At 46.0% G+C, this 14,815-nt stretch overlaps 7 protein-coding genes across 7 annotated transcripts; 3 read left to right on the top strand and 4 right to left on the bottom strand.

Moving 5' to 3' along the window:
* Positions 1 to 139: 139 nt before the first annotated feature.
* Positions 140 to 1,202, bottom strand: JR316_0003732 (Exosome complex component mtr3; the record flags this gene model as incomplete). Its single annotated transcript, XM_047889503.1, has 5 exons — positions 140 to 439; positions 494 to 709; positions 759 to 867; positions 929 to 1,007; positions 1,061 to 1,202. 5 exons carry the CDS (start codon positions 1,200 to 1,202, stop codon positions 140 to 142), a joined length of 846 nt encoding a protein of 281 aa, XP_047751877.1.
* Positions 1,203 to 1,576: 374 nt separating this feature from the next.
* JR316_0003731 (putative methyltransferase-like C25B8.10) lies at positions 1,577 to 2,632 on the bottom strand (the record flags this gene model as incomplete). Its single annotated transcript, XM_047889502.1, has 5 exons — positions 1,577 to 1,943; positions 1,997 to 2,097; positions 2,144 to 2,357; positions 2,415 to 2,495; positions 2,562 to 2,632. The coding sequence occupies 5 exons, from the start codon at positions 2,630 to 2,632 to the stop codon at positions 1,577 to 1,579; spliced, it is 834 nt and encodes a 277-aa protein (XP_047751876.1).
* A 598-nt stretch (positions 2,633 to 3,230) lies between these two features.
* JR316_0003730 (UPF0641 membrane protein) lies at positions 3,231 to 4,135 on the top strand (the record flags this gene model as incomplete). The annotated part of the gene is made up of 5 exons (XM_047889501.1): positions 3,231 to 3,367; positions 3,431 to 3,492; positions 3,549 to 3,592; positions 3,646 to 3,961; positions 4,023 to 4,135. The coding sequence occupies 5 exons, from the start codon at positions 3,231 to 3,233 to the stop codon at positions 4,133 to 4,135; spliced, it is 672 nt and encodes a 223-aa protein (XP_047751875.1).
* Positions 4,136 to 4,500: 365 nt separating this feature from the next.
* JR316_0003729 (uncharacterized protein) lies at positions 4,501 to 5,121 on the top strand (the record flags this gene model as incomplete). Its single annotated transcript, XM_047889500.1, has 4 exons — positions 4,501 to 4,603; positions 4,664 to 4,680; positions 4,726 to 4,807; positions 4,856 to 5,121. 4 exons carry the CDS (start codon positions 4,501 to 4,503, stop codon positions 5,119 to 5,121), a joined length of 468 nt encoding a protein of 155 aa, XP_047751874.1.
* A 201-nt stretch (positions 5,122 to 5,322) lies between these two features.
* JR316_0003728 (TBC domain-containing protein) lies at positions 5,323 to 9,486 on the bottom strand (the record flags this gene model as incomplete). Its single annotated transcript, XM_047889499.1, has 11 exons — positions 5,323 to 7,321; positions 7,374 to 7,544; positions 7,596 to 7,636; positions 7,686 to 8,372; positions 8,422 to 8,497; positions 8,551 to 8,593; positions 8,647 to 8,729; positions 8,780 to 8,990; positions 9,040 to 9,113; positions 9,176 to 9,405; positions 9,457 to 9,486. The coding sequence occupies 11 exons, from the start codon at positions 9,484 to 9,486 to the stop codon at positions 5,323 to 5,325; spliced, it is 3,645 nt and encodes a 1,214-aa protein (XP_047751873.1).
* Positions 9,487 to 9,905: 419 nt separating this feature from the next.
* On the top strand, positions 9,906 to 11,153 carry JR316_0003727 (uncharacterized protein; the record flags this gene model as incomplete). Its single annotated transcript, XM_047889498.1, has 3 exons — positions 9,906 to 10,479; positions 10,533 to 10,939; positions 10,995 to 11,153. The coding sequence occupies 3 exons, from the start codon at positions 9,906 to 9,908 to the stop codon at positions 11,151 to 11,153; spliced, it is 1,140 nt and encodes a 379-aa protein (XP_047751872.1).
* A 55-nt stretch (positions 11,154 to 11,208) lies between these two features.
* Positions 11,209 to 14,797, bottom strand: JR316_0003726 (Sphingoid long chain base kinase 4; the record flags this gene model as incomplete). Its single annotated transcript, XM_047889497.1, has 14 exons — positions 11,209 to 11,435; positions 11,487 to 11,630; positions 11,691 to 12,227; positions 12,722 to 12,836; positions 12,887 to 12,955; positions 13,018 to 13,084; positions 13,134 to 13,395; positions 13,452 to 13,613; positions 13,671 to 13,713; positions 13,764 to 13,975; positions 14,030 to 14,105; positions 14,160 to 14,218; positions 14,268 to 14,480; positions 14,776 to 14,797. 14 exons carry the CDS (start codon positions 14,795 to 14,797, stop codon positions 11,209 to 11,211), a joined length of 2,208 nt encoding a protein of 735 aa, XP_047751871.1.
* Positions 14,798 to 14,815: the final 18 nt, after the last annotated feature.

Raw genomic sequence — 14,815 nt, 5'->3', positions numbered from 1 at the left:
GAACAACCGCACTTGGCACCCTGAATGAAATCACGTCCGACGCCCACCAAGCAATAACTATTATTATATTATTAACACACGTTCTAGACAAACATTATGCTAAATATAGACTCGGATAGGACAAATTTATTGCAACTAATCAAGCTTCAAGTTTTGCTCGCTGCTTCGAGAAGTGCCTGCGCCACGACAGCATGTATATCATTACATCGTGTTTGACACGCTTCAATGCACTAGACAAATCGTCAGTAGATTCTTCTGGATGAGCTTCAAGTGATTGTCGTTTGCGCACCGAAAGTACTTGACTGGGAGTCATTCCACCGGTTTGCCAAACACTCGTGATATTCGTAAGAGCAGGCATGCACGAGAGAACCAGGGCCCCGGTAGAAAGTTTTGATTCCTCCGCAGTGGGATCTAGCCAGATTTCACTACCTATCACGGCCTGGAGATGTCAAGTGAGTTTAAGATGGTAAAATATTGGAGTTATTCAACACACCGCTGAGCATGATACAACTAAACCAAACACTTCAATGCCAGCGTGCGCCAGTGCGGTACTTGCAGCTATTGATCCAGCGGCTACGCAACCCTCTATCCCATCTTCCTCGATGATTGTGATGAAGATATCAATCGTAGCTTTGGGGAAAGTCTCCAAGCGGACGGATGATAGCAGTGCTTGATGAATTGCCATTGCAACAGATCTATCTTCTGCATCCTTCGGTAAAAGTGAGAGTAGATCAAATGCGATAAACTGCTAAAGTTACCCGCATAGGCGCTCTGCGCACTGAGCACGAATATGGTGCGAACTTAACTTCGACGTTGAGACGGCCCTTTTCATGAAACGCGACATTCTTCGATTGACGGGGCCCATAGCTACATTAGAAGCAAGACGTCAGTAAATGAAGGGATTAATCGCGTGCAGAATTGTACATACACGGCACAGGCGATTTTTGTTCGTTCGGTTTCGATGTATGCAGAACCAGTGGCCTGGCTGATTAAGCCCGGCTGGAGGACTTTGGAACATTGATTACGTTGGGTAGCATATTAGCCTAACTGCGCCACTGACAAATGGGTCGGATATCTGAGGGTCCTCTGCTCTTCCTGGGCTTGCCAGAAGACCATTTATCTGGCAAGTCTTCATCGTAAAGATAAGGAAGGCTCTCTTCCGGTCCATTGGTTCTTCTTCTATCAAATCCAAGTTGTGCCATGTCTTATTCGCAGCGTATAAGAGATAATAAGAATGTGAGTCTCGAGAATCAGTGAGCCAGGGTTTTGCAAGCAGTAATAATTGTTGTGGAGAGCATGGTCGATGCCTGACTTGACTTTCCTTTTCGAGTGAGGTTTGATGACCTCTGTTTGTAGTTATTGATTTCAGGCATCTAAATCCGACAAAGGCAGTGATGCACTCGCCCAGCACTCGCCGTTGCAACTTGCGGCGGCTCTCTTCTGTTGGGTCAGCCAAGTCCCATTACAATTTTCAAGGAACTCGACTTCTACCCGACCCAAAGGGTATTGTCTATATATGTGTCAAGGAGCTATCTACCACATTCAATCAAGGTTGTCGGTTCAGAAACCACTATGGTTAGACCTGCTTCTTGTGTGCAAGGACTACCCAACACTTGTAAGGGTATTCAAAAATACCCTTCGGCTCGTCGATCCATCTTTTTTCGGAGTCAGCATCGACTATCTTTCTAATTTCTTCTTGGACCTCCTTCTTTTTGGTGTCGGGTAATACGGCAATGTAACTCTTGCTTGATGCCCTATCCACAACGCCCTCTTTTGTTCCTTGCAAAATGTAGGTCCATTGCTTTTCTCTTGGCGGCTCGAAAGCTTTCTGGTAAGACGGGGTGTCGAATGTTGCTCGCCATTTCTCATGCCGAAACTGTGGTGTTCCCTGTTCATACAACTCGTAAAGGTCCCTAACTTTGGCAACCCAAGGTGCGCCATCTCTGCGGTAATGTTAACATCAATAGTCGAGACACTCAATCTTAGGGTGGATTACCTGTCTTCTAGATTCCATATGAAAGCAAGAGTTCCAGTGGGTTTAAGGACTCGATCAAACTCAGCTGATGCTGCATCGTAATCTGGGCACCAATGAAAAGCCTGAAAGGCCTGTTTAACAGAATATGTCTATGGGCAAATATTTTACCTGCGCAATGACGATGAGGTCAGCCCATTCATCTTCAATTCCTGTATCATGGAAAAAGCCCTCTGAAGTAGAGACGCGTTCGTCCTTCACTGTCCTGGAAAACACTTCTCGCATCCCTGCACTTGGCTCCTTCGCTTTCAATTCCTTGATCAAGGGATTCCACTTGGGATCGGCGAGAATTGCCCTAGTGAAAATACCAGTTCCAGAACCGATTCTACCGTGCTTTCAGCATCAGTTATATTCAAATGACAAAGGCAAAGGAGTTAGCTACTCGAGAATATTGAATGGGCCTACCCCCTTTAGAGATTCGCGAATAAAGTCTAGAGCAGGGGGTTGATAAGATGGACGAATTCTGTGTATCATTCATACATAGATAAACACGGATAGCCCGCCGAGTTGACATCCACTGTGGACTCACCGATCGTACAACTCGTTAGTTCCAGCACCAAAACCCTCTTGTGCTATCTTATGAACTTTAGGAGTAGACATGATTGGAGATATAGTTCGTGGCTATGGCTGGAGATTTATAGTCGTTGAATCCACTGCAAGATAGTTGTGGGAATGTTAGCGTGACTCGTTTTGTGGTGGTCCTATAGTATTCGCAAGCTGAATCGCGGATGACGATTCCAATGGAGGCCGAGGGGAAGGTGCCGGTTGGCTCGGAAGCCAGGCCGTGAGTTGATATTTGGCTGATCCAAAAAAGAGCAGGCACTGGTAGTTCTGTCTCCACCAACTGATATGACGCATTTTGTGTGACTGATTTGACGCGTTTTTTGTGCTAAAATACAGCTTCGAAGCCCCATGGAAATGCTAGTGGTTTCCCGGATGTCTGATCACCGCGCTCATGGGACTGGTTCGTGAGAAGAAAATGCAAACGGGTAGTTCAAATAACATGTGCATGATGCTCTGACTTGATCAATATTTGAACAGTGATTTTTGTTGTACGTGGGTTGATTTGAAAATCTAGACAGTCTGTCAGGTAACATTTTCAAACGTTGACCTTTTTCATCCTTACCTTTGGCCACCTGTAGTCGGGGTCTGGGGAAGACAGACTACCTCTCTCGATACCTAGATTATCATTCTGCGGATGGCACTTCGAATTCTTGTGAGGGGACTATCCTTGACCATGATGGTCCGCGGATACAATTCGCTAGGAGGTTTAGCAATCGACGAGATCATGAGCCAGCAATATGGTGGCCATCTACAGTTCCTCACAATTCAAGGGTGCGTGCAGCGTTTGGAAAGAAATTTGATTGCCTTAAAATTCACAACCTTGTCGTGTTATAGTCTTGCGTTAGCGTGTCTAACGATGACGACAAGTTTACTTTATGAAGCATTTCCACTTTCGAGTAAATTTGATTGATCCTCCGAAAACCCTTGAGCCATACTCACGGATATTACTTAGTTTTGAGGACCACCAAACGATATCTAATGGTCATGGCTATGCCGGTGCGCTCTAAATCCAACGTCTAGTTGCAAGTACTGAGGTTATGTGTGGAAAGCTTTCCGTTGTCATCTCAACTATATACTGGTCACTGGTCACCGTATTTCCTCATCTTATTCTCCAGGCCAGTTCTCCTTCCGAATCGAGCACACCCAGCTCCTCCCCCATAACACCAGAGCTCTTTCACATACCCCTCTCCATTGATCTAGCTTTACACGCAGTTCCTTGTATCTCTCTCCTGATCGATTTCTTTATTTTCGAGAAGAAGTATAACAAACAAGAAGTCAAGGTCGGCGCTCCCATTGCTGCAATTGGCTTTTCTTTGTGGTATACTCTGTGGGTAGAACACTGTGCTCGCATGAACAATGGTATCTGTAAGCCGGTCCTAACTTTTTCCCAATCAAATTGTTGCTCATGTACCCTTTCGATGTCCAGTTCCCTATCCATTCTTGACCGAGAATACCTTGAAAGTTCGAATTGGCATATACATCGGAGCCACGCTCATTGCGATATTATCCTTGAAACTCATAAACCACCTGCACTCTTGAGTGCTCCGCGCCATGTAGATATATTGCATTGTGTTTCACTAGGATTGTATATGTACATGTACAACTGCGTGATCTATAAATAGAGCAAACGTCGAGCCATCCAAGTTAGATTGGCGCCCACTCGCACGCATATATGGCTTGTAATCCAGGGTCAATAACTCTATGTTGTGACCGGGCCTAATTGTCTACATTGATTCTTGACTTGAGACAGGAGGTGGCGGGGGTTACTGGGTTAGGGAAGTCACGAGACCGCGCGCAATTAGCACCAACCTGCTCGGCCACTGGTTTCTTTCTGACCACATTCTCTGTCTACACATGGGGTCTGTGCCTTTATAATGCCTACCAATCACTACTCCACATTCACTATGGCACCCTCAATATCTCATCCTTTACCTGACCATCCCGAGTTTTCTGTAATCAAATATGCAGGTTGTCGGGAGTACCGAGTACGGAACCGACGCGTCCTCGGTGATTATCATGGCATATTGTCTCTATCTTTCGCGCCATTGCTACTACCTTTGTGCATAGCAACTTTGGCTCAACTGGTGCGCTACAACTATACATGATATATCTTGTCTGATTCAGCATAGCTTCCACATGTCTACTCTTACCCTCTCATCGTCATCATCCTCCTTTTCTTAGCCAAACAAACCTTCCTGACAATTCTTTATGGTTTGTGATAATCTCTTACTCCTTATACTATACTTAATGTACCTGTAGAATCTGTTATTTTGTTGCCCCCACACGGAATCCAACTTGAGACACATCGAGGGTTTCCGGGATTGGGGTCGCTCTTTTCGAGCAAACACTTTATTTCTTCAACCACGCTTGAAGATATTATTATCAACGAAGGTCTCAGTGGATGGAATGTGCTTTACTATCTAGCCATGGTGAAGAAGACCATGTCTTCAGGGTCAGGGATGGACGTTGCTTTCCAGGTGCGAGTACTTCCCTCTGTACCCTTGACATTGTTAACACTAGCTTAGAATCTGCTTCCCCCTCATCCCATCCTTCTGGAAACATTTGAAGGAATACATCAGTTCGTACTGTCCAGATCACTGCAAATGACAGAAAGCAAGATGAAAACCAATATGATGGGTTGATAATGTGCAAAAAGACAAGGTAAACAAAACTACAGTGGCCTTCCATCAATGAAACAATGAAATAGTGTGTACAATCTAATCACTTCAACGCGTCGACACGTTGGGCGCATCCTCGCTCTCGTATGCACTCAATAATTCGTCATACCCTTCGTCGTCACCCTCCTCGGCTGCGCTTTCTCTTCGAGCTCGAGGTACCTCTCTACTTTCCGTTGACACTTTTCGGGTTCTGCCTGACGAAAGCTTGCGTGGCCTCTCTTCTCTATATGTGTCTGTCGATAGTTTTCGGGGGCGTTCACCGTCACCAGTGGATATTTTTCTCGACCGGCGTGGAGACTTGGGTATACCTGGAGCATCGTCCGAATCAAAACTAGTTGCCCTGGGAGTCGCAACGTTCTCATATTCACCGGGCCATTCTACTTTCAAAGTAGAAGGGCTTGGGGTTTTCTGCTCAGCAGCATACCGGGGTGATTTATCGTCTTGGATCTGAAGGTTGGCTGGACGAGGATATCGTTTTGACCGTACCCTAGGAGCACGAACGGGGACACCGGCTGAGGTGGAATTCGCGGTGTCTTCAGACTCGCCGTTATTTTCAATATTCTTCTTCCATGATGGCTTCCTGGTAGGGACAGGTAGTTCACTGGAAGTGACATCAGAGTCAGATTCCTTCTCGCTATATGAACGGCTTTGGAGTGAAGTGTCCAGCGTGCTGAATGATTGCAAAACATGCCGAGTTCTGGCTTGCTGGGCAAGAGATTCATCCTCAATCAAGCTGCTCTCCTGCAATGGTGATTTTGCCAGCAACGGTGGACTACTGAACCCAGAAGAAGAAACCGATGATGCTCGCGAAGACGAGCGGGCTTGACCGATTCTGAAAGAGGGTGCCATTGGGGAAACAGAGCGTCGATTGATGGATACAATACGACTTGAACTGTCAGATTCCCTGTCTGACCGAGTCGACTTTGGCGTCCGCCCAAACGCATCAGAAGGAGACAAAGATGATACAGAGGATTGAGAATCCCTGTTGAAATGCTGTCGCTTTGCTTTCATCACTTCGGCCCATTCATCCGTATCGGGCGTTCTTGTACCAGTACTCGCAGATCGAGGGTGCTTGCTGGATACTGAGTCCCTTGGGCTGGGGGTAACAAATGTCGATGTACCGAGGAGTAATGGCCTAGGTGCTGACTTAGGCGTGGCGGGTTGAGAGGCACGAGAGATGAGCGACTTGGTCTTTCCAATTAACCCACTATTGGGCAGTGGGGGAGATAGCTCAGGGCTCCGGAATCCCACATCAGGAGATGACAAGGCCGAGGGAGGCGGTATCATTGTTGGCGAATGTAGAAATGGGAGAGAGCCGCGTCTTCCTTGCATATTCTGTTCTACGTGAGGTATTGGTTCTTTCTCGTTTCCAGAAGATGTCGTCGGAGAATTAGGCTTGCTCATGCCCCACCCGCCTAAGATGCCTTTGACGCGCCAGTTTGTGCTAACCTTGGAGATCGTCGCAACAGCATCAGAGTCCTTCAACTTTTCGGCGTAGTTCCAAAGGCTGGAAGATTGTGCGGGCGGGGAAGATGATACATTCAGGGCTTTCTCAGCATGCGTGTTTGGGGAGGTAGGCGGGACTGGCGAAGGCGGGGCTGAAGGGTTTTCGTCGTCCATGGCAGATCTATTGGTTATACCTCTCCAAACAGTATCAGAAACGCGAGAGGCCAAAGTCGTCTTGCGAATTGTTTCCGATGTCTCAGTTTCGTCACCATCTGCATAATCACTGCTGTCACGCTTCTTGTCAATGCTGGAAGCATCATATGTGGGATTCGGAGCCGAGCCAAAGCCTTTCCACATATTCACCTTCAGACGCGCACCCAGACTAAGTGATGGCTGTTGAGAGGTGACAGTTTGTTGTTGGCGACGATGATAAAGCTCAGATGCTGTCTGAATAATTCTCTCAACGCCACCCACATATCTCAGGTCGTAATTTTGGAGAAAAGAAAGTACTTCCATGAACGAGTCTTGGCCGTTAGCGGGAGACTGGACTGAAGTTTCGGTGCTCCATAGGCTGCGCGTTGTTCGTCCAGTATTCCATAGTCTAATACACACGTCAAACCAATAGAGGACATGATATAATTACGGAAACGTACCTAAATAGGTGATTCTTTGACCTGAGGAGCATACTCGTACAGACATCCACAAGGTAATCGAGCTTGGGATAGGAGCCTCTTTCTCTAGGAGGTCGAGAGAAGATAGCATCCCAAGTCAGAAAGAGTGAAGGCAGGGGTAGGGTATGAGTAAGTAATGGCATCAACCATCGGCTGCGAATAATGTTAGAGACCATATCGTCAAAGCGCATATATTCAGCTTACTATGAATAGTGAGGCAACGCCGGATCCAAACTTCGACTTTCCTATAGATACAATGAGTTGAAATTCATCTTCATATAAAGAAAGGCTGACCAAGTCGGAAGAGAACTCAAAGTCTGCCCAAGCAAGACGTTCACTAAAGTTTTTCATCCAAACGCGTCCATCATCGTCTTCCAAGCCAGAGAACTCTGCTAGAACTGCTTCAAGCAGCCAGAATGTATCAGCTTCGACATGGCCAATGTCATCCAGCTCTACTTCTTGTGTCAAAGCCGAAAGAAGAGGGACCAAAATTGAAGCTGTATGATAGGATAAACCACCAGGATTTATTGTACTATGAAGATAAAGAAGACGGAGTAGAGAGGAGCAGTGTTTTGGATGTGCGTTTCCGAAAAGGCATTTGCGCGATGGTAGAAGAGTTGTCGACGTGCTGTCTTCCGCGGTTTCCTCACCAGCAGGTGTTAGCGATATACCAGGAGTAGTGTCAGCATCAGATTCTAGCCGGATTTCAGGAGTAGGTGTGATGTCGGAAGCGTCGTTGGCTTGATGTAGGAGAGTCTTTACGCGAGATTCAAGGTCGTTGGCGTAAATTATTCGTATCGATTCTGGAGCATTTTCGTGCAGGGGACATTGCAGAGATGAATCGGGTTCGTCTTCAAGGAGTGCAAATATGTTCCTTGGCAATCCAGACAGCTGTTTATACACAGAAAGAAGTGTGTCATCATGGGGAGTGTGGCTTGTCTGGGCACGAGAAAACGGTTCCAACAATCTGCGAACAAGGTCCTGGATGACTGTTAGTAGAATAGTAACAAAAATGATAAATTGAACAAACATAGTATGCCTCTCTGTGCTTTAGTGATTCCGTCTTCCAACTCGCTTTCTTGATAGAAATAACACCGAAGAAAAGTCTTGCGTGCCAATTAGCTCATAAAAAGACCTGCAACTCCGAAATCATGCTCACTTCCATATTCTAGGACGTAGCCACGCAGGTTCGTCAGGAATACCTACAGTAAAATTGTGAGTGACCTTAAGTAGAATATGCTGGATTTGTACTAACCTTGTGAGCACAGGCGTCGGAGTTCTCTTAAATCAACCTCTGGACTTGCCTCAACATCCAGAGCTTCAGAGAGAGAGTTTATACTATATAATTCATGAGTTTGAAACTAAAAAAAGTTTAAAACACCACACACATATTCTGGGGAGCAGGTTCTGGGTTCCACGAAACACCGTATGCCATTGCAATTTCTTCCAGATAACCGTCCAACTGAAATGCAGATGGAATTGGCGCTGAAATAGCTTTCAAAACGCGCTTCGATACGTGATGATCACGATTTCCAGCTGCAGAACGCGCAAAATCGGGCCCGACGAGGTCAATTAGATATTTTCTTATAGCGTCAAGGTCTATCCTAAGTCAGAATCTTGTTACGAAGACAGATTGCTAATTACAAACCTTTAGAGTGAACATAAGGGGTAGCGTAAATTATCGTCGATATAGCTTCTATCATGACAGGGCTTGGAGGCGTCCTAGGGGTCAGCCATAATAAGGGTTCTGGACGCGAAACAACTATGGAGAGTAGTTGACGTACTGACGCTCCAATTCATTATATTTTTCGAGTAACACCCCTATTTGCATTTCTATTTCCTCCAAAAGGTCTCCGTACGCCTCGTCCATAATCAACTTCTCGGCCTTCTCGCGAGCCAGGGGAACATTATCTCGCTGTAATAGGGTAGCGATGTCGGTACGTGTGATGTTGGCCTGGGAGTCATTTTTAGCCTGGACCTGACCTAACCTTTGACTGGTCAAGCGAAGCTGGGACTGGTGACAGAGTTAGTTGAGTATTTTCTAGGATGACATATGGAAGCAAACAACTTTGACGGCGACCGAATCCGACTGCATGGTTTGAGTTCAGAAAGTGAATGGTTCGCAGTAGACCGATTTAGAGACTATGTGGCACCAGCGTACGGAAATGATGCTTGACGGGTACTGAGGGCCGAGGGCTGCGAACGGCAACGAGCAATTCGACATTCACAGCGAGCCACTCTAAAATCTGCCAGATTCTTGATGGCACGTGCGGAGGTGACGATGGAGGAGTCTTACTGTGTCAATTAGTCCAAGACAGGGGGGTAAAGCGCCCATCTGCGTAAACAATGCAGTCTGCTATATACACCATAACAACTTGTTCTCTGTTTTCTTTTTCAAGACCTCCATTATCTGTTTATATGTTCCTTCATACTGCCTGTTCAGCTGTGGGAACTATCTGGCGGCTGATGTAATTGTCTAATTAACGCTCAGCGGCGGCTCTAATTGCAACCACCATGCTCGGCATCGAAGACTATGGCAGCGATAGTGATACTGCCCCGGATACCACAAATGCACCCTCTACCAGCGCCTCTGCTCCCAAAACAGCCCCCAAACCAACGGTCAAACCCCAGCGGCCTCCCAAAAAGATCACAATTGCGCTTCCAACTATGTCAGCTTCCAAGGACGATGACGCCAAAGAGTCCGAGGATAATGACAGACCAGTAAAGAAGCGAAAGACTGGCGCTGGGAGTTCATCTCTACTATCAATGCTTCCTACTCCGAAACAGAGCAATCCCGTACCTCAAGCGCAACCTCGCGTGCTTGGTGGAGGTTCAGGTAAAGCTTTGAATTTCAACGCTACTGCCCGCACTTCCGACGCCGAATCTACCGATGCTAATCTTGAACAAGAGGCCTATACATCTAGTAGGGTAGAGCAACCCGAAGAGGACACCTCATCTGCTTCTGTCCTCTTCAGACCGACTTCAGTAGCAAAAGGGAGAAAAAATATCTCAGTGGAAGAAACGAGCCTCGCCCAAATTAAATTCAAACCAGCTACATCGGCTCCTGCTGTTGACTTTTTCTCTTTGGGTATGTCGTGTCTTGAATCGTGGTCAACAAGATTTTTATTTTTATCTGTTTAGGGTCGTCAAAATCCGTCAACTCTGCGCCCCAGGTGGCATCGTCATCGTCCGTCCAGACCACGATATCATCTGCGCCTGCATTACCCACATTCGAGATACCTGAGCCAACACCGACTGATCAATATCCTGGGTACTACCAGCTGCCTTCTGGTCAATGGGCTGCACATGATCCTGAGTACTACGACAAATTCGTGAAAAAGTGGCAGAAGGAATACAATGACTATGTTCGTGCGTTAGAGAAAGGCACAATCAAAGGTTTCGAAGGACTCCAAGATGCTGCTGTAGAAGAGGTTGATGCTTTAAAAGAGATGGAAAAGGCAAAGAAGGAGATCCAAGAAAGAGAAGAGAAAAAGGCAATTACACAAGGAGCTGGAGGAGTCCCTGTTGCCCCAAAGATGAACATCAATGTATGTGTTTTTTTACAAGTCCAAGTCTCGTCCTAGGTTTATTTCTGGATCTTAGGCAAGCAAGACCAGTGGAATAGCAAGGTCGCGTCATCAACTTTCAACGCTCTTGAAAGAAGCGTACGAAAACAGAGAAGCCCTCGAGGAGAGAATAGCTCAAGGAAAACGAAACCGAAAAGAGGCTGGCAACAAATACGGTAAGTATCTCAAACGTTAAACCGTTCATTGTCATTGATATTTGCTCCCGTATATTAAGGTTTCTAACTACACAGTTACTGTGTCAAGACCTTTCCGGTCATCCCGACTATTCCGTTCATATCGCTGCACCATACCAAGATGTTGGACTTGTCGACCCATTTTCCATTTATGGTCAATTTACGATTGACGAATAAGGGGTTTGTGGCACGGTATTCGAACTTTTGGAACTTGAGATCAGGGAAATGAATGTTGACGGTCTCTAACAGCATTTGAGCTGTGAGTGGTCCATGTACCACGCGTTCTTAAAAGCCAATCAGTGTTTGTCAAAGTCTGGTGGATAGGCTTCACATACCAGGATAGCCTTCCTCTTTTTCGCAATACTCCTTGTCAAGATGAATATGGTGTGCATTAAACATCAATGCGGAGTATCGAAATAATGTAATCGGCGTTGGCGTATATTCAAATGAGAAGTCAACAGTAGTTGGGATATCGTTTACTGGAGAACGTCAGTTATGAGCGTGATTCTTTCACCTATTGGCTGGTTGGAGAGAATTACCTGCGCGATCAAAGACTTTCTTTCTGTTGGAAAATATTTCTGCGTGGAAGTATACATGTGCTCTTTCTTCGACAACAGAAGGTACTCGCTGGCCTTCCTGAGTAAATTCTATCTTCTGAGTGATGAATACCATGGGTTTTCCTTTATCAAACCCTTTCTCCTCCGCACCAGCAACAGTTGAGACTCCCATAGTTCTCTTCCCCACCAGTAAAGGATTGTCGTTTTTCCACAATATCTTCCCACCAGCCCACATCCTTTTGGTGAATGGCGCTGGAGGGGAGATGTCTTCATCTGTTCCATCCTTGCGTAGCTGTTCTTCAGACCTGCGCGCGTGAAAGAACGCGAGGTGGTGCCCATATGGCAGCGGATCGCCCAGTTCTGGGGCTTCATACGGCCTTTTGCTGCCATCGCGAGTTGGTAGTGTGATGTAAAGATCAGAAAGATGCTCGACGTTCAGCCCATCCACAAAAGTCTGTCTTGGGGGGGAAGCTTTCCAATCATCTAGCCCTTGCCTTTCCACAGCGTCCAATTTGACCGCTTCAGAAAAGGTTCGCCGAAAGATACATGGAATGCTGGCCAGAGCGAGTGAACTCCCAAGGTTTCTGCCAGCACAGGTACGAATCGTTTGACTTAAATATTGCATTAGAACGAATGGGTTTGATAGATAGTTGCCAGGTTTGTATGCCTTAGTGAGCCAGTGGGTGTAATAAGAGACGATGGGAATGGTAAGATATCCATGGTGGGAGTTTTGTCAGAGCTAAATATGAATGGCATGTGGGTTCTATTTCCGTTTTGATGGAACAAAAACAGGGGGGATATAATTAAATATGCAAGTCGATCAGATATAAGTATGGGTGTTCCTCTACGGTATCCCTTTAAATAAGTTAAGTACCCAAAGTCAAAAAAGATGTTGTATAAATTTTTTGCGAGAAGATTCCGTCAGTGCAAAGAAGTCTTGTTCAAGTTTTTAGGTGCCTTCGGCTCAAATTTGGCAGCATAATGTCCGTAGGGACTTAAAAATGTGCCCAAACCTTGGTGAACTTCAACCTGGAATGGTTCAAAGGGAAATGCTTCACCGTCTACGGCCAAGCATCCCTTTGGGTGAAGTGGTTTTATGCGATACGCATGAACTTTTGCGTAGTGTATCTTTCAGAAAAGTGAGATCACGCCGTCGGTAGATGTGAAGTAACGCGTACATTTGGGAGCCAGTAACCCACGCCTTCGGGTGCTCCATCCATGGACGCGATCATATCACCTCTGGTGCTCTGTACATGGACGTTGTCAGAAATTTTACTGTGCATTGGAATAGTAATAGCCAAACGTTTACCTTGATCATTGCGGCCACATCAATCAGGCCGTCGTTGGGAAGAGATACGGGGAATGCCATGAAATCACTAAGAAGCACATTTAATACTTGGATGAGGCTCCAGTTTTTCCACTTACCGTCCAACATACGGTCCTTTACCAGCGTACACATAGAGTACGGGTTTATCAAATGTAGTCCAGCCATCCTCGTCGTCAGGAAGATACTTCAACGTAGGCATAGCACCTTCTACTTTACTTTCTAGTTCGGAAACCTGGGACTCCGAAGATGAAATGGTTGTGGTTTCTGCTCTCTTGGAGTGCGCAAATTCAGCCATCTTGTTTTTATCACTCTCTACCAACCTATACGAGAGCTGTACTGGACAGGGTTTGAAGGCGATAACTATTAGGTTGCGTGGTTGTTAGAGCTTGTACTAAGAAGACGGTTTGACCACTCACTCCCTCGTAGAAATCCGTAAAGAAATCTTGAATCACCCATCCAACGGAGATGCTCCGTACCGATGTCCAGGTCGGCCATCAGGCCCATAGCCTGGGACATGAATGAGATGCTTCTCCTTTCACCTTGCGTGAAAGAAAACAAATCGACATTCATTGGCTTCCCTGATGAAAAGTGTTGTATAACACAGAAGAAGACCGATAAAAAAATATATAGCGTACCCTTAACAGCATTTAATGCCGCAGCAACTACGTCGAAACCGTCCTAAATTAGTTCAGTACACACGTTCCTTAAGGTGACATCGTCAACTTTACCTCATATCCTAACAAATTGAGAGACAAGCCATTTCCTGACCCTGTCGGTATTGGGCAAATTGGAATTGCAAATGCACCTCGAGGGTTGCTATGTTCGCTGAAGCCATTCAACACCTCATGAATCAACCCATCTCCGGAAACAGTGAGCACAGCGTCGAAATCCAGCGACAGCTTGCTCGAAACATCACGGGCTTGTCCTCGATGTGTAGTATCTGGGACCATAGAATGTCAGATTGTATTAAGTCAAATGGTTGTTGGAAGCCTACATAATACTTCAAGCACGCAGCCTGCTGTTTTGAGCAGTGGCTCGATCTTTGTTGCGAAAATGGTCGCTCCTTTCCCCTGTGGGCATCAAATGTTTGAAAATGGGAAAGGTTCAAGGAAGAAATGACGCACTGTCCCTCCAAATGGATTGACGAAGATCATAAGTTTGCGTGAGCGCTTGACGCCGAAATCTACAATAACATCATGCTTCTGTCCAAGATTGAATGCAATGTCTCGCACCTTCATATGCTAGCTTCATAACTGATTCCGTCCACTCTCCAGCAAAGGATGCCTCTTCTTCTCTAACTGCTCCTTCAAGAATAACCAATTTATGGCGCTTCTTCTTTTTGTCAACGTATGCAACGCATACTGTCTTAGAACTGCTATCAAAGCTCGCTTTTAGAACGCTCCGGTGGGGTATATCATGTCGGTGGTGTGATGCTTGTTTAGCCTCTAAAGGAGAAAGTCCATGAATCAGCATAAAAATCAAGGTTAACTCGACTCTTGACGCGACTGAGGGCAATATGTGCTCACTATTAGATGATTGCAGAGATAAATGTGTGTTATTAAATGAAAGAGTGGTGCGAATGATAGGAGTGTTTTGGATAGTTAGCGTCGTGTGTGGCATAATGGAAGCACGAACAGAAAGAAAGGATACCGAGAGACGCGCAGTACAGTTAGCCTCTAGCTGAACATGAACCTGTTTAGTAGCTAAAACAATTGAATAGCAACACAAATGGAGACTCACTCGGAATTAGAAATTCCCACATATTCTCAGGGGCGAACCC

The sequence above is a fragment of the Psilocybe cubensis genome, chromosome 3, assembly GCF_017499595.1.
Source record: "Psilocybe cubensis strain MGC-MH-2018 chromosome 3, whole genome shotgun sequence".
Taxonomy (NCBI): Eukaryota; Fungi; Basidiomycota; class Agaricomycetes; order Agaricales; family Agrocybaceae; genus Psilocybe; species Psilocybe cubensis.
This window is presented reverse-complemented; position numbering and strand designations above follow the sequence as displayed.